Below are 19,264 nucleotides of genomic sequence, written 5' to 3' on the forward strand. Positions count from 1 at the left end.
GCACGCTGCGGGAGCCTCCCTCAACTCGCTCTCCTGAGCCGTCCCTAGCAAATTCCCCACACTGGTCCACGGGGGTCGTCGTGGGACGGATCCCACCCACGCCATGATGGCACCGCTTCATCAGGCACACAGACCCTGGTTGCCCCTGCAGCGTCAGCCTCATGGGGCTCTCCACCTTTGCCCCAGGGATCTGTGCCCCATGCTCCTCTACCTGACGAGGACTCTCGGCCACCTACCATGGCGGACTTACGCAACCTGATGTGCTCACTTCCCACCAAGGCAGACCTCTCTAGTTTTGCAGCCAACATTTTACAAGAATGTAAAAGAGAATTCACGCAAGTGCGCTCTGAGATGGCCTTGATTGATACAAAGGTGGACACTGTTCAACAGGAACATGATTCCTTGTCTGCAGATGTGCAGGTATTGAAAGACAAACTACAATCCCATGATGCACAGCTACACGGCTTGCAATATCATCTGGATGATGTCGAAAATAGGAGCCGTCGCAATAATATTCGGATCAGAGGCCTCCCTGAGTTAATAACACAGGCGGTTCTTTTACCTACCATTGTAAAAATTTTCAATGACCTCCTGGGACGTCCGCCAAGCTCCAACATCGAAATCGACCGAGCCCATAGGGCATTAAGACCTCCCAACCCTGACCCCTCAAAGCCAAGGGACGTCATCTGCAGAGTCCACTTTTATGCCGTCAAGGATCAGATTCTGCTCAAGGCCCGACAGATGTCGTCTCTGTCCTACGATGGTGTCCCCTTTATCTTGCTACAGGACTTATCCCGCTACACCCTAGCCCAACGTGCTGCTCTGCGCCCACTCTTGCACTTCCTCAAAGTGCGCAGTATCTCTTACTGCTGGGGCTTTCCTTTTGCTCTACTTGCGGGCCCTAAAGATCAAGTCGTCACCCTGCGGGACCCTACAGATCTCCCCCACTTTCTACAGCAGTCCCACCGGTTGATTTGGGACCCTGGCCTTCTCTCCTCCCGCCTGCCTCTGAGTCGATGGGACGACATTGTCCACCGCCTGCTGAAAGAGCGTCCAGTTCTTCTGTTCCGGCCTCAAGAGGACGACGCCAGAAAGGACCAGGCTACTCAAGTCGCAGATCCCCACCTCGCCTCACCACCTGAGGGGCTCCCTGCTTAACCTGCCTGGGACTACTAAAGCTTTAACGTGCTGAATGTTCCTTATTGGTTCTTAGTTGTTTGCCCATTTTCTTTATCTGTCTTTATGCTCTAAATCTGCTGGGGCTTATAAGTTTCCATTTGCATCCACTGGTGTTGTGGAGGGTCAGCTCTTGTCTGGCTGACACTTTCTCCCCCAAATAAGTAGGAGACTTTCCCTTGGGATGCCTTCCCCAAGCGACAGCCTCTTTGGACCTTCGGGTCACATAAAACCACTCTATTTTCCCTTTTTCAGGGTTTTCCTCTTGTTTGTTTACTTCTAACTGTTTTTTTTTTCTCTCTTCTTTTTGTTTTTTGTCGGTTGTCTCCCCGTGCCTCCCTTGTGTTTTTTTCCTCCCCCCACAGCAATGGGGTCTCTGAAGATCGCATCATTCAACGCGAAGGGTCTCAACACTCCCGAAAAAAGGGCCCAGGTACTTCATCACTTCCATCGCCAAAAGGTACATATTGTCTGTTTCCAAGAAACGCACTTTAAGGAGGGTAGTGCCCCGAACATACGACATCGACACTACACCACCTGGCACTTTGCAAATAATGCGGTAAATACGACTAAAGGAGTCGCCATAGCGATCCATAAGTCTTTACCCCATCAAGTGCTGGGATGTACTGTCGACCCAGATGCGAGATATCTGGCCCTCGCATTACTTATTGGAGGCCAGGAATTAACCTTCCTTAACGTATATGCCCCTAACCAAAATCAAGCTCCCTTCATTGTAAACCTCATTAATAACGTCATACCGTTGCTCCGGGGGACAGTTATCTTATGTGGTGACCTTAATCTGACACTTGACCCGACACTTGACAATTCGACTGGACGTGCCTCCCTCACATATTCCACCATTAAAAAGGTAAAACGGGCACTGCTCCAATTGCAATTGCGAGAAGCTTGGAGGATCCAGCACCCAGTTGATAAGGATTACACCTTTAATTCCGCCCCCCATGGCTCATATAGTCGCATTGACCATATCCTTATCCAGCAATCGGCCCTATCCTGGCTTGACTCCACACAAATAGAAAATATCCTTTGGTCTGACCACGCTCCCATATACTGCTCCCTGAATTTGCCCTTCCTCTCTAGACAGGAATGAACATGGCGATTAAACGAAAGTCTCCTTCTTGACGCGGGGTGCGCGGCTGACCTTGCTAGCAGTATAACAAACTTCTTATCAGATCACAAGGAGGATTCTACCCCAATACCGATCCAATGGGAGGCCTTGAAGTGTGTTCTTCGAGGTGTGCTCATTAAGCACGGCTCCCGTCTCAAGAAGGAGAAAGCCCATTCACTTAAGCTTGCTCTACAAAGAGTCACTTCCCTGGAACTTGCCCACAAACGAGCACTTACCCTGCAAACCCTGCATGATCTCCAGAATGCACGTATGGAAGCTAAACGCCTCCTAGATGTATCCTACAAACGTATGGTACAAATTTGCAGGAGTAAATTCTACGAATACGGGAATAAAAGTGGCCGTATGTTGGCAAGGGCTCTAAGGGGAAGACTAGCAGCCTCCCATATTCCCGCTATCAAAAATGCCCAGGATCGTATGATTCACACAACCGCTGATATCGCGGCTACTTTCCACTCCTTCTACTCGAAGCTCTATAATCTGCCCCAAACATCCCCTCAAGTAGTGGGCAAATCTTCTGACCTACCTCTCCTACTTCCCAAGCTTTCTGCGCTCGATTCTGCCACTATGGAGGCTCCATTCACAGACACTGAACTTCATACGGTACTTAAGTCGCTCCCGGGCGGCAAGAGCCCAGGCCCTGACGGGTTCACGGCTAGGTTTTGCAAAGCCTTTTCCTCCAATCTTTCCCCTATTATGCTCCAAGTCTTCAATGGAGTGTCTCCTGGGCTCCCCTTCCCGGTGCAGACCACGGAGGCGCATATTACGGTCATTCCGAAACCAGGAAAGGACCCGCACCTGTGTGCCAGCTATCGTCCTATCTCCCTTTTAAACGTTGATCTCAAGATCTTCGCCAAATTAATGGCAAACAGATTTAATGCTTATCTGCCTTCCCTGGTTTGCGCTGATCAGGTTGGATTTGTGCCGGGGAGGGAGGCCCGGGACAACACTCTTAAAACCCTAGACATCATCCACTATGCCAAATCTAAAAAGGTCCCCCTCATGGTGCTTTCTCTAGACGCAGAAAAGGCCTTTGACCGGATATCTTGGCGCGCCATCCATGAGACTCTTTCACATATAGATTTGGGCCCAATATTCCTGTCAAAGATCCTGACACTGTACCAACATCCCACCGCTAGAGTTAAAGTAAATGGGCCCCCCCCCCCCTTTCCAATCCATAATGGGACACGGCAGGGCTGCCCATTGTCCCCCTTATTGTACGTTCTAGTTATGGAACACCTGCTGGCCTCTATACGTGCCAATCCAGACATAACAGGAATAAAGATCGGATCACAAGAGTATAAATGCGCGGCATTTGCTGACGATCTCCTTCTCTACATAACCAACCCACGTATCTCTTTGCCGTCCTTACTTCGGGAAATATCTCAATTTGGTACTTGGTCCAATTTTAAGATTAACATGTCCAAAGTCAGAGGCCTTAGACGTCACTTTGCCAAGTGACCTGACCCCTGCTCTTAAGGCTTCTTTTCCCTTTACCTGGCCACCTAAAGGCATAACGTATTTGGGGATTAAAGTGACAGCAGACCTCTCACGACTTCATAAATTGAACTTCGCGCCCCTCCTCTTACAGTTCCAAAAAGACTTAGACGGATGGCGTAAACGGGACTTTTCTTGGTTTGGAAGGATTAGTATAGTAAAGATGACCCTTTTGCCAAAACTACTGTACCTTTTACAGACTATCCCCCTTCACATACCGTCCACTTTTTGGTCCCAACTCCGTAGATGCTTCACGCAATTTGTATGGGCCCCTGGCCGACCGCGGATAAAATGGGAGATAATGACTCGCACCAAGGAAACAGGAGGAGTGGGTCTTCCAGATTGTAGACTATACTATCACTCTGCAGCATATACCCGACTGTTGGACTTGACACGTACTGATTCTCCCAAGTCGTGGGTGCAAATTACAAAGGATACTTCAATGTGCGCGGTATCAACCCTCCCATGGCTAGTGGGCTCTCCACGCCAAACGTCATCACATTTGTCCTTCTCTGCTCACCATACCCTTGCAACCTTAGCATCCATTAGTCGCTCAACCTCACTGATTGACCCTAAAGGCCCTCTGGTGCCAGTCACAATCATCCTAGATTCCCTCCAGGACACTCTTCTAAACATTTTCTTCAAGGCTCAAGAACCCGACCGATCAGGTTCTGCCAGGTTCTCTCTGGCCCCGCACTAAAACCCCTGTCCCAGATTTTAGAGGCTCCACTAACCCGCAATTCCTTCGAATACCTGCAGCTCCAACACTTTTATACCTCTCTAAGTAGAACCCACACTCTGGCCAGGAAACTCACTGAGTTTGAGCGGATGTGTGTCTCCTCCTCAGCGACCCTACACCCCATATCCTCGGTATACAAACTACTGATACACCAGCGATCCTCATGCCTTCCTCCATATTGTCAAGCCTGGGAGCGGGATCTGGGGAATCATTATACCCCAGCCCAGTGGAACAGATGCTTCCTTCTAGCACACAAATCAACGGTTTCGGCCAAAGCTCAGGAAACGAGCTACAAAATTATATCTAGATGGCACAGAGTACCAGCACTACTCCACAAATGGTTCCCGACAGTATCGGACCGATGTTGGAGATGTCTTAAAGAAAAAGGCACGATGATCCATGTGTGGTGGAACTGTAGCGGCTTACGGCCCTTCTGGAACTTCGTTCATAGAATAATTAAAGAAGTCACGGGTGTCCCTCTCCAAAATTCCCCAGAAGCTCTTTTATTGTTCTACAGTGTCCTGAATGTCCCGGCATATAAGAAATCCCTCCTAAAATATATGGTTCAGGCAGCAAAGGCGGTGATTCCCAGGCACTGGAAATCCCCTTCTCCCCCTTCACCTGAGGAGTGGTTTGACGAAATTGCTCTGTATCAGAGGCTGGAAGATCTCATTAGTATTACGCCCGCAGACACCGCACGATATGTGAAGATATGGGGCCCCTGGGAAGCCTTTCGCTCTTCAGCCGCATTTCGTGATGCGCAGGTTTAACCGCTTCAGCAGAAAGTGTACCCTTCCCCCTTCCTTTCCTCCCCCCTGTTCCCTTGTCCAATGTCTTGTCTGTCTATATGTTACTGCAATTTTACATGTCCATTTAGATATGTCTAACTCATATTCTCCCATGAGCTGCACTATGTGATGACGGGTGTGTATACCCACCACAGTTTTGTAGACATCATGTTTGAACTGTTAACATTGTTTGAATGTGCACATGTCTCTATTTTGGTTGTACCGAAAAATTTCAATAAAACCTAAATTTTTTTTTAAAAAAAGGCTTATTAGTGGTCACTAAGGGGTTTTAATAGTCCTTATTCATGACCCTTCTGGGTCATCTATTGGGGGAATCCTGTTGTCCTGCTTGATTTCAAATGGACATAGAGAATGTTTTATTAAGACCTTTGTCTGGTGCAGGACTATACCCTTTTCTTCTGTCCAAGTAGATTGTCACGGTTACAGGTTGACAGACAGCTGGAGTGGATCGAGTCGATCAGTGATTTTTATTTCCTGTAGCTGGGGCCGCATTTTGGTTATCATGGTCAGGTAAAAAAATGGTTATTGAGGGGCGCCATTTCCAAAATGTATTGAAGGACTAAGTTTAAAAACTGAACACGAGGAAACCGACGGTATGCCGACGAAACGGGTTGCACGAATCCTCCATTATAGTTTTTATGTTCAGTTTTTAAATTTATGGGGTAATTTATCAAACTGGTGTAAAGTAGAACTGACTTAGTTGCCCATAGCAACCAGATTCCTTCTTTCATTTTTCAGATTGGTTGCTATGGGCAACTAAGCCAGTTCTACTTTATACATAAATATATATTATAGATAAATGACTCCATCAGTCCTTCAATAAATTTTGGAAATGGCGTCCTCAGATCTACATTTTTTATCTGGCCTTATCCGTTGTCTGTGCAGAATCCGATTGGGACTCCTGATGCAGGAGGGAGCTGCTGCAATTTTCTCTGGCCCTTTCATCCTATATACTTACAACAGCGTGGTGCCTGTACAGCACAACAATCTCTGGTAAGAGGCTCTTAGCTTGGGATCACCCCTTTACTGTTCATGACTGAGCTGGGAATAAATCGCTGGCCGGGGGAGGTCAGAGTTAGGCTACTGTCACTTCTGCATTTTTGCTGGATCCAGCAGGGGATCAGCAAAAACTCTTCCATTCAATACACTGCGTGCAGAATTATTAGGCAAATGAGTATTTTGACCACATCATCCTCTTTATGCATGTTGTCTTACTCCAAGCTGTATAGGCTCGAAAGCCTACTACCAATTAAGCATATTAGGTGATGTGCATCTCTGTAATGAGAAGGGGTGTGGTCTAATGACATCAACACCCTATATTAGGTGTGCATAATTATTAGGCAACTTCCTTTCCTTTGGCAAAATGGGTCAAAAGAAGGACTTGACAGGCTCAGAAAAGGCAAAAATAGTGAGATATCTTGCAGAGGGATGCAGCACTCTTAAAATTGCAAAGCTTCTGAAGCGTGATCATCGAACAATCAAGCGTTTCATTCAAAATAGTCAACAGGGTCGCAAGAAGCGTGTGGAAAAACCAAGGCGCAAAATAACTGCCCATGAACTGAGAAAAGTCAAGCGTGCAGCTGCCAAGATGCCACTTGCCACCAGTTTGGCCATATTTCAGAGCTGCAACATCACTGGAGTGCCCAAAAGCACAAGGTGTGCAATACTCAGAGACATGGCCAAGGTAAGAAAGGCTGAAAGACGACCACCACTGAACAAGACACACAAGCTGAAACGTCAAGACTGATTTTTCAAAGGTTTTATGGACTGATGAAATGAGAGTGAGTCTTGATGGGCCAGATGGATGGGCCCGTGGCTGGATTGGTAAAGGGCAGAGAGCTCCAGTCCGACTCAGACGCCAGCAAGGTGGAGGTGGAGTACTGGTTTGGGCTGGTATCATCAAAGATGAGCTTGTGGGGCCTTTTCGGGTTGAGGATGGAGTCAAGCTCAACTCCCAGTCCTACTGCCAGTTTCTGGAAGACACCTTCTTCAAGCAGTGGTAGAGGAAGAAGTCTGCATCCTTCAAGAAAAACATGATTTTCATGCAGGACAATGCTCCATCACACGCGTCCAAGTACTCCACAGCGTGGCTGGCAAGAAAGGGTATAAAAGAAGAAAATCTAATGACATGGCCTCCTTGTTCACCTGATCTAAACCCCATTGAGAACCTGTGGTCCATCATCAAATGTGAGATTTACAAGGAGGGAAAACAGTACACCTCTCTGAACAGTGTCTGGGAGGCTGTGGTTGCTGCTGCACGCAATGTTGATGGTGAACAGATTAAAACACTGACAGAATCCATGGATGGCAGGCTTTTGAGTGTCCTTGCAAAGAAAGGTGGCTATATTGGTCACTGATTTGTTTTTGTTTTGTTTTTGAATGTCAGAAATGTATATTTGTGAATGTTGAGATGTTATATTGGTTTCACTGGTAAAAATAAATAATTGAAATGGGTATATATTTGTTTTTTGTTAAGTTGCCTAATAGTTATGCACAGTAATAGTCACCTGCACACACAGATATCCCCCTAAAATAGCTAAAACTAAAAACAAACTAAAAACTACTTCCAAAAATATTCAGCTTTGATATTAATGAGTTTTTTGGGTTCATTGAGAACATGGTTGTTGTTCAATAATAAAATTAATCCTCAAAAATACAACTTGCCTAATAATTCTGCACTCCCTGTAATACAATCGTCTGCATCTGTTAAGAATGGATCCGGTTATATATTGACTTACATTGTGTTTCACGCCAGATCCGTCTTGCTCAGTATCCCATGCCGTACACAAAAACGTTGCTTGCAGTGTTTTTGTGTGCGGCATGGTAACGCAACGAAACTGAACGGGGTGCAATCTGATGCACTCCGTTCAAGTTCATTCCGTTTTGTCCCCATTGAAAATGAATAGTGAGAAAACAAGCATTTTACTGCAAAACACTGATGTGAAAGTAGCCTTAAAGAAACATGCGTGCCGGCTGTGCTCTGCTGTTTCCGGAATGCCTATAGCAGTGAATGGTAGCTAGGAAAACAGTGTAGCACAGCAAGCCACACTTCTAGTGGAAACATTGTAGTTTGCTGTAGTTTGCTGTGCTAAGCCGTTTGCATAGCCCTCTTTCATTGCTTTAGGAGTTATGGAAACAGCGGCGCTCCACCCATGAAAGGCGGAGATGGGAATAATCCTTTAAGGAGTGCTTTTAATAAAAGTATTCTATGCCAAGGGAACAACCCAATTGAGTGAAAAGGATGTTTGGTCATTCATCTTCCATTTACCTGCAAATTGGACATTCCGACAGCAGATATTACTCCAAACATTACCAGAAACATTCCACCGATCACCGGAGAGGGGATAGTGGCAAAAACAGCACCAATTTTACCAAAAATTCCCAACAGAAGCATCAGTACCCCACCAGCAATGATCACCATCCGACTCCCAACCTAAAAAAAAAAAAAGTATCAGACCTATTTCTTGTATACCTGCACAAGGCCACATTCTCACCTTGATAGTGTAATTCAATGTGTCTATCAATGAGGATCTGACTTCCCCAAAGAATGAAGGGGAACAGCCCTTTCTGCTTTTATGGGACATGGTGCCACTCCTGACCAATCACAAGACCAGACTCAGCAATACTGTCCTATTCAAGTGAATGGTGCTATAAAATATTTTTTATATTATTTTTTTTTTTACACATCATTGGTTCAGAAAAGGAGCTCTTTGCAAAAAAAATCTATATTAGGCGTATTTCAGGCGCAGATTGGGGCCAAAAGTCTTGTCGGTCAAGTAGACGGGGAAGGGAACGGGCCAGCAGACCAGTTTCATTCATCATTTTCTAGGCCTGGTTTAGGCATACAAAATGGTCTAACTGGCTTACATTTAGACTGGCGCTGGATGCGCCAAAGTTATGTAGAAGCTGGCGCCTCTACATAACTTCGGCGATCCACCGCCAGCGCAGGGGCTTTATTATTCAGATTGTAGCACCTTTCTGGAAAATTTGGCACAGTGAATAGATATGAATTCTTTGGTCACTTGTAGTTGAATTTGACAGATTATTGTGACATTCTTTTGGATTACATAGTACTAGATTGCAGGCAAATTTATTTTACATCATGACATTGGCCTCACATAATTGCTTTAGGAGTGGTCAACTCAGAAGCCTTAAAGGGAATGTGTCATTAGAAAATGAGCTGCTGTTTAATTGATTTTTTCTAATATTTGGTGTAATTTCTTGGTCTGTACAGATCTGCAGTTATCTGCCATTCTAATCCTGCCTGTAATGATATCACCTCTGTGTATAGATAAGGGTACTTTCACACTTGCGGCAGAGTGATCCGGCAAGTAGTTCCGTCGCCGGAACTGCCTGCCGGATTCGGCAATCTGCATGCAAACGGACAGCATTTGTAGACGGATCCGGATGCGGAACGGTCTCACAAATACATTGCAAGAACAGATCCGTCTGTCCGTTTGTCATACGTTTCTATTTTTTTTCACATTTTTAACCCCTTAGGGACGCATGACGTATCGGTACGGCATGTTTCCCGAGTCCTTAAGGACCCATGACGTACCGGTACGTCATGTGTTGTTCCGATCACTGCCGTGCGGCTGGCAGTGATCGGAACCCGGTGCCTGCTCAAATCATTGAGCAGGCACCTCGGCTAAATGCGCGGGGGGGTCCCGTGACCCCCCCATGTCGGCGATCGCAACAAACCGCAGGTCAATTCAGACCTGCGGTTTGTTGCGCTTTCTGCAGTTTCTGATCGCTGCGGTCCCTGACCGCGGCGATCAGAAACTTTAGTGTGGCAAAAATATATATTTATCACCCCCCCTGCACCTCTGAATGATTTTAGCCCGGTGGGAGGTGCAGGGGGGGGGGTTGCGGGCGGTGGGGGCGGTGCGGGAGGCGGGCGGTGCGGCAGGCGGGATCGCAATCCCCCGCCCGCCTCCCATTGAATAATCGTTGGTGTACAGTGGATATACCAGGGTGCCAGCACATTGCTGGCACCCTGGTATAAACGGCTGACATCGGTGATGCGATGTCAGCCGTTTAACCCTTTCCATACAGCGGTCCGTACAGACCGCTGTATGGAAAAGGTTAACAGCTCAGGGAGCTCCCTCCCTCTCCGATCGGGGGGCTGCTGTGCCTTTGCAGCCCCCCGATGGAGAGGGAGAGAGCCCCCAGACAGCCCCCCGCAGCCCCGTGCTCACCCTTCCCCGTCTGCGAAGTTCTGAGCAGACGGGGAAGGTTCCCATGGCAACAGGACGCCTGCTCAGGCGTCCTGCTGTCCATGGTGCTGAACAGATCTGTGCTGAAGGCAGAGATCTGTTCAGTGTAAGTAAAATACAGTGCAGTACCCTATATAGAGTACAGTACTGTATTATACAGACATCAGACCCACTGGATCTTCAAGAACCAAGTGGGTCTGGGTAAAAAAAAAAGTAAAAAAAGTGAAAAAAAAAGTAAAAATAAAAAAACACATTTATCACTGATTAAAAATGAAAAAAATTAAATTCCCTACACATGTTTGGTATCGCCGCGTCCGTAACGACCTGATCTATAAAACGGTCATGTTACTTTACCCGAACGGTGAACGCCATAAAAATAAAAAATAAAAAACTATGATGAAATAGAAATTTTGCCCACCTTACTTCCCAAAAAAAAGTAATAAAAGTGATCAAAAAAGTCGCATGTACGCCAAAATTGTAACAATCAAATCGTCATCTCATCCCGCAAAAAATGAGACCCTACTTAAGATAATCGCCCAAAAACTGAAAAAATTATGGCTCTTAGACTATGGAAACACTAAAACATGATTTTTTTGGTTTCAAAAATGAAATCATTGTGTAGAACTTACATAAATTAAAAAAAAGTATACATATTAGGTATCGCCGCGTCCGTATCGACCGGCTCTATAAAAATATCACATGATCTAACCCCTCAGGTGACCACCGTAAAAAAATAAAAATAAAAACGGTGTAAAAAAAGCAATTTTTTGTCATCTTACGTCACAAAAAGTGTATTAGCAAGCGATCAAAAAGTCATATGCACCCCAAAATAGTGCAAATCAAACCATCATCTCATCCCGCAAAAAATGAGACCCTACTTAAGATAATCGCCCAAAAACTGAAAAAACTATGGCTCTTAGACTATGGAGACACAAAAACTTTTTTTTTGTTTTAAAAATGAAATCATTGGGTAAAACTTACATAAATTAAAAAAATTGTATACATATTAGGTATCGCCGCGTCCGTGACAACCTGCTCTATGAAATTACCACATGATCTAACCTGTCAGATGAATGTTGAAAATAACAAAAAAAAAAAAACGGTGCCAAAAAAGCTAATTCTTGTTACCTTGCCGCACAAAAAGTGTAATATAGAGCGACCAAAAATCATATGTACCCTAAACTAGTACCAACAATACTGCCACCCTATCCCGTAGTTTCTAAAATGGGGTCACTTTTCTGGAGTTTCTACTCTAGGGGTGCATCAGGGGGGCTTCAAATGGGACAAAAACAGTCCAGCAAAACCTGCCTTCCAAAAACCGTATGGCATTCCTTTCCTTCTGCGCCCTGCCGTGTGCCCGTACAGCGGTTTACGACCACATATGGGGTGTTTCTGTAAACTACAGAATCAGGGCCATAAATAAGGAGTTTTGTTTGGCTGTTAACCCTTGCTTTGTAACTGGAAAAAAAATATTAAAATGGAAAATCTGCCAAAAAAGTGAAATTTTGAAATTGTATCTCTATTTTCCATTAAATCTTGTGCAACACCTAAAGGGTTAACAAAGTTTGTAAAATCAGTTTTGAATACCTTGAGGGGTGTAGTTTCTTAGATGGGGTCACTTTTATGGAGTTTCTACTCTAGGGGTGCATCAGGGGGCTTCAAATGGGACATGGTGTCAAAAAACCAGTCCAGCAAAATCTGTCTTCCAAAAACCAAACGGCGCACCTTTCACTGTACGCCCCGCTGTGTGGCCGTACAGTAGTTTACGGCCACATATGGGGTGTTTCTGTAAACGGCAGAGTCAGGGCAATAAAGATACAGTCTTGTTTGGCTGTTAACCCTTGCTTTGTTAGTGGAAAAAATGGGTTAAAATGGAAAATTAGGCAAAAAAATGAAATTCTCAAATTTCATCCCCATTTGCCAATAACTCTTGTGCAACACCTAAAGGGTTAACGAAGTTTGTAAAATCAGTTTTGAATACCTTGAGGGGTGTAGTTTCTTAGATGGGGTCATTTTTGGGTGGTTTCTATTATGTAAGCCTCGCAAAGTGACTTCAGACCTGAACTGGTCCCTAAAAATTGAGTTTTTGTAAATTTCTGAAAAATTTCAAGATTTGCTTCTAAACTTCTAAGCCTTATAACATCCCCAAAAAATAAAATATCATTCCCAAAACAATTCAAACATGAAGTAGACATATGAGGAATGTAAAGTCATCACAATTTTTGGGGGTATTACTATGTATTACAGAAGTAGAGAAACTGAAACTTTGAAATTTGCAAATTTTTCAAATTTTTGGGTAAATTAGGTATTATTTTGAGCAAAAAAAAAAAAAAATTTTGACTTCATTTTACCAGTGTCATGAAGTACAATATGTGACGAAAAAACAATCTCAGAACGGCCTGGATAAGTCAAAGCGTTTTAAAGTTATCAGCACTTAAAGTGACACTGGTCCTTAAGTCCTTAAGGTGAAATAGGGCTGAGTCCTTAAGGGGTTAAAGGCCTGGGCATGCGGAAGGACGGATCCGGCATTGCAGTATTTTTAATGCTGGATCCAGCACTAATATATTTCAATGTAAATTTATTAATGCCGGGATCCGGCATTCAGGCAATTCTGGAATTTTGGATACCAGATCCGTCAATGCGGCAATTTGAATGCAGGATCCGGCACCAATACAGGCTGCTGTATTATCTCCGTCCTAAAGGCAAAAAGACTGAAATGAAGACATCCTGAACGGATTGCTCTCCATTCAGAATGCATTAGGATAAAACTGATCAGTTCTTTTCAGGTATAGAGCCCCTAGGACGGAACTCTCTGCTGGAAAAGAAAAACTCTAGTGTGAAAGTACCCTAAAACAGGTGATTGTCAGAGCTTATCTATTTTCCTTGTACAATGACCTCTGCACAGTGCATAGAGCATGCCTAGAAAACATTCCAATGTAAGTCAATAGGATCCCCTCCTGTCTATTGTGTCTATGGACCATGGGGCTGCCGTGAAGCAATTTTTGTTAATGCATTCTAAATGTGGTTAAGAACAGCTCAGGCAAGATGACCGCCCCCATGATCATGTTCAGGAAATAGAATTAAAAAAATATGCAATCAGAAAATAAAAACATTAGAAAAAAAAGATATATCCCCTACTAAATGATTTTTAACTGGCAGATAACATTTTTGGTGACACATTTCCTTTAAGAGTATTTTTCCATTTTTTATTTGGATAGCATTGGTGAACATGAACACTTACCCTTGTGATTCCCAGGGCGCCGACATTCTCACTGTAAGATGTAGTCCCATTTCCGGTGCCCCAGGCTCCGGCTAATAGGCAACCGATCCCTTCTATTCCAATTCCTCTGTTTATGGCATGCTTTGGTGGGGGTGGTGCTCCAGAAAGACGTGCGCATGCATGGTAATCACCCACCGACTCAACCATGGATGAAATGACTCCAGCCAAAATTCCAAACACACCCTCCAGACTGACGGTAGGCACACCCCATTGGCCTAAAAGACAGTATGTCAGTAAAATAAATCATAAACACAGAAGACTTGAAATGCTTGTTGACTTATAGTGAGGAGTCATATTTTCTTGAAGAAATGCTCAACATTGCTTTCAACCAGGGTGCTGCTCCTTAGCTGGGAGTGGGGGAGGGGGAAAAATAAAAGCTCCTTCAGCTACATTAGTGATAAGGAACAGTGTTCATGGCAATAACACCTCTCACCCATCCCTTGAGGCAGCCATAGTTGTGACTGGCATTGTGATATGCACCTTAGCTGCTGGATTTATAGTTTTGACATCCACTCTTGAAAAACAAATAAAAAATGTCACATTGCTGCAAAACTCTGCATGCAGTTATGTCTTAATCAGATATGTGTAGACACTGGCTGTTGCCACAAGACAGCATAAAAGTGCTTCCCCTTATTCCCTATAAAAAAAGCTCTCAGAGGCTACTTTTGAGTAGTGTACATCTTGGTGAGATCGTTGACTGGTAGACTTGCCGCTATGAAGAACTCAAAGACATTTTGTCTAGTTGACAGACTAAGAGGGGACACATCATTGGACTGAGAGAAGCAGGATGGTTGTTTCAATGAATTACGTGCTATCTAGACTGTTCTGACCTAGCTGTTAGGAGGTGTCGGGAGCAGTGGTAACATGAGGGCACACACACGGCGAACAGGCTCCAGACAGACCACCAGTAGAGAGAATTGTTTTACCTGCTAACAAACACGATCAGCTCCCACAGTTTCATTATTCATCATCCAGACATCCCTGTCTCTGCCTGGACCATTTACAGACGCTTAGCAGAAGGAAATTTGGTGTCACAGCGCCCATTGCATTTCCTGCCATTGGCAGCCACTGTTGCCTTCATTTGCAGTGGTGAATGAGAAACCTGCACTGCTACAGGCAGGAACCATATTGTCTTTAGTGACTAATCCTGTTCTGTTTGGGATCGGATCACAGTTGAGTTGGAGTATGGAAGCCTGGTGGTGAGCACTTCAATCCTGCCTTTGCTGTGAAGCAAAACACTGCCCCAACTGCTGAAGTGATGATCTGTGGAGCCATCACATACAACAGCCTATCCCCCCTGGTGATGATACAAGGAACAGCCCAGCCATATGTGTAGGACATGTGTTGCCTCTCGTAGCAGGGCTTTTTTTCAGCAGCATAATGCTTGCCCACACACAGCAAGGGTTTCCCAGGCATGTCTTTGCCAGATTGCTTAGTCAACTACTGACCCAAGGCACCTATTAAACTTAGTTTATTTTCAAATGGTTTATGAGACCAATAAAGCCTTTTTTATACCATGTGCTATTATTATATCTTAAAACATAACCTTTATTTGCTCCATGTTATTTGTCTACTGACTAATTAAACTGTTTAAAATTATCAGCTGTGTTTTTTTTGTGGATACTTTGTTATTGTCTATATTGTAACACTGTTTCACTTCACAGCGTACTATGCCAAACATAGGGATACAGTGAGTCATCACAGCTCAGCTGTGAAACGGTATAAATACACTGGCGGCTACTATTGGAAATGGATTCATGATTAGTGCAGCATTTCATCAAGGTGCACCATAATAACATCGTAGTATGTCTTATGTATTTTATGTTTACTCTGAATTTATTAAAGTTTTCAGAATATTCAAAGCAAATATAGTCACGACAGGAACACCCAGGATCCTTAGTCGAAAACAATCAAAAGCCAAACAAACAGTTTCCATGTTTTACATATACATTCACGTAAAGAATTATTAGGAACACCATACTAATACTGTGTTGGAACCCCCTTTTGCCTTCAGAACTGCCTTAATTATACGTGGCATTGATTCAACAAGGTGCTGATAGCATTCTTTAGAAATGTTGGCCCATATTGATAGGATAGCATCTTGCAGTTGATGGAGATTTGAGGGATGCACATCCAGGGCACGAAGCTCCCGTTCCACCACATCCCAAAGATGCTCTATTGGGTTGAGATCTGGTGACTGTGGGGGCCATTTTAGTACAGTGAACTCATTGTCATGTTCAAGAAACCAATTTGAAAGGATTCGAGCTTTGTGACATGGTGCATTATCCTGCTGGAAGTAGCCATCAGAGGATGGATACATGTTCTCATTCTGTTTACGCCAAATTCAGACTCTACCATTTGAATGTCTCAACAGAAATCGAGACTCATCAGACCAGGCAACATTTTTCCAGTCTTCAACAGTCTAATTTTGGTTAGCTCGTGCAAATTGTAGCCTCTTTTTCCTATTTGTAGTGGAGATGAGTGGTACCCGGTGGGGTCTTCTGCTGTTGCAGCACATCCGTCTCAAGGTTGTGCGTGTTGTGGCTTCACAAATGCTTTGCTGCATACCTCGGTTGTAACAAGTGGTTATTTCAGTCAACGTTGCTCTTCTATCAGCTTGAATCAGTCAGCCCATTCTCCTCTGACCTCTAGCATCCACAAGGCATTTTTGCCCACAGGACTGCCGCATACTGGATGTTTTTCCCTTTTCACACCATTCTTTGTAAACCCTAGAAGTGGTTGTGCGTGAAAATCCCAGTAACTGAGCAGATTGTGAAATACTCAGACCGGCCCGTCTGGCACCAACAACCATGCCACGCACAAAATTGCTTAAATCATCTTTCTTTCCCATTCTGACATTCAGTTTGGAGTTCAAGAGATTGTCTTGACCAGGACCACCCCCTAAATGCATTGAAGCAACTACCATGTGATTGGTTGACTAGATAATTGCCTTAATGAGAAATAGAACAGGTGTTCCTAATAATTCTTTAGGTGAGTGTATGTCATAACAATATACAGGCATTAAGAGAACACACAGACTCCTCTGCTAATAGCTAAAAATTGGTAAACAAGGTGTTCGTCTAAGTCAAAGCAGAATATGACCTTAAAGGACCACAACGGATCCTCTGTTAATAGCAATAAGGTGAAATAAGAATCTATGAACCAATCACAATCTGAGTGAGCTAATAACGAATAACACAGAAAGACAGAATAGAAAAGAGAAAGAGCAGAAAACAGGAGGGAGGCAAGGAAGACGGGGAAGGAAGGTGAGGGGGAAAGGAGGGAAACTCTGAGTGCAACCAGGTATTTCTAGTCTCTGGAACCAGCCGAACACTATAATCTATTACGTTGAAGACCCCAGATCCTGTATTCTTGTGGAAAACTCAGGAGAACCAATAAAATCAGGAAGGGGCCTCCACTTAGCATCAAATCTATCATCCCGATCGTGTGAGGTACCAATTAGTTCCTCCATCCTAATCAGAAACCTTAATTCCCCAGCCCATTCATAGAGAGGGAGCGCGATCCATCTTCCAGTGCCTCGGAATAGTCATCCGGGCCGCCGTGAGAAAAAATCTTAAAGCACTTTTCTTTACCATGGAAACCGAGCCAGGTATCAAGGAGAGAAGCGTAAGGTCAGGTGAGTTAGTAATCACTTTTTCTGAAAACTGCTTAAAGACGTCTAGCACTTGATCCCAGAATCTTTTAATCCTAGGGCAACCCCACCAGCATAGTGCCAACTTCCGATTTGCATCTCCAACAAATATCAGTAGTTGAAAGAAACATTTTATGGAGGGTGGAAGGGCAGTAGTACCATCGGGACAGAATCTTGGTCTTATATATTTTATCATGATTAATAGTGATTTAATTACATTATTCTAGTGTCATCATATCATAATTTGAAGGTACCGAACTACTTCATATTACATAATTCTGATCATCTAATCTTCTAGAGAAATATATAAATAAATGGAGAACATCATTAAAGAGGACCTTTCACTAGTTTAAAAACTAAAAACTAACTATATCAGTGGGCAGAGCGGCGCCCAGGGGTCCCCCTGCACTTACTAGTATGTCTGGGTGCCGCTCCGTTCGCCCGGTATAGGCTCCGGTGTGTGCAAAAGAGGGAGCTTCACACACCGGAGCCTATACCGGGCGAACGGAGCGGCGCCCAGACATACTAGTAAGTGCAGGGGGACCCCTGGGCGCCGCTCTGCCCACTGATATAGTTAGTTTTTAGTTTTTAAACTAGTGAAAGGTCCTCTTTAAAATATATATATTCAGTAGTTGATTTCTATCTATTACTCATTTAGACCATTCTGGCTTTGAGATGGTTACAAAGTAATCAAAGAAAGGTAAACCCAGATCCACTTTGAGAAAAACACTAAGTGCGAAGACATGCGCAGGTAGGCAGGGCTGCTGATATGCGCCGCGAGAGGAACATTAAGTGGAGGAAAACAAAGTCTAAAGACATGCGCAGTTAACAATCAAGAGCATCGGCGGCATATAACTCTGAGATCATGCACGGGGGGCAGTGTTTGAGGATTTTAGACAGCCAGTGTCTATGGATACAAGAAACTAATGTGTACAAGCAGTAGCATTTAAAGGGACTCTGTCACCACTTTCTAACCCCCCCTTTTAAAAGTATTGTTATCTCCATGGCGCCCCTGTGATTACAAAGGTGTTGTTAGAAGATAAATTCGCCGTCTCCTTTTGATAAAAAGAGCTTTTATCTAACCTGTCAATCTTCTTGATAAGGTGCCCAGGGCGTTTCTGTTGGTCTCAAGCTGCCGCCCGCCGCCGCCGCTGTTGGTGCCCAGCTCCTCCCCTGATGCTTTCAGCGCCGCCTGAATATAATGAAATACGCCTCCGGCTCTCGCTCAGTGCCCCCTCCTTTTAAAAGATCCCGCGCGTGCGCACAGGCCTGTGCCTGATGCGCCCGTGCGGACATTTACAATCAGCCTCATTGAGCGAAGTGCGCATGCGCGCACTTCGCTCAACCTCCTCATCAGACGAGCACTGCAGCCGGCCGGCTGCAGTGCTCGTCTGATGAGGAGGTTGAGCGAAGTGCGCGCATGCGCACTTCGCTCAATGAGGCTGATTGTAAATGTCCGCACGGGCGCATCAGGCACAGGCCTGTGCGCACGCGCGGGATCTTTTAAAAGGAGGGGGCACTGAGCGAGAGCCGGAGGCGTATTTCATTATATTCAGGCGGCGCTGAAAGCATCAGGGGAGGAGCTGGGCACCAACAGCGGCGGCGGCGGGCGGCAGCTTGAGACCAACAGAAACGCCCTGGGCACCTTATCAAGAAGATTGACAGGTTAGATAAAAGCTCTTTTTATCAAAAGGAGACGGCGAATTTATCTTCTAACAACACCTTTGTAATCACAGGGGCGCCATGGAGAT

At 44.7% G+C, this 19,264-nt stretch overlaps 1 protein-coding gene across 4 annotated transcripts in view; it reads right to left on the reverse strand.

The window, feature by feature from the left end:
* LOC121005501 (solute carrier family 23 member 2-like) overlaps nt 1-19,264 on the reverse strand; it is a 212,986-nt gene that overhangs the window by 17,414 nt on the left and 176,308 nt on the right. For all 4 annotated transcript variants that reach the window (XM_040438271.1, XM_040438276.1, XM_040438292.1 and 1 more), the window contains 2 exons: nt 13,823-14,076; nt 8,634-8,798 (listed from right to left, as the gene is read on the reverse strand). In XM_040438271.1, coding sequence (XP_040294205.1) covers nt 8,634-8,798; nt 13,823-14,076 — 419 coding nt within the window. The remainder of the gene's footprint in view (nt 1-8,633; nt 8,799-13,822; nt 14,077-19,264) is intronic.

Source organism: Bufo bufo, chromosome 1, assembly GCF_905171765.1.
Source record: "Bufo bufo chromosome 1, aBufBuf1.1, whole genome shotgun sequence".
Taxonomy (NCBI): Eukaryota; Metazoa; Chordata; class Amphibia; order Anura; family Bufonidae; genus Bufo; species Bufo bufo.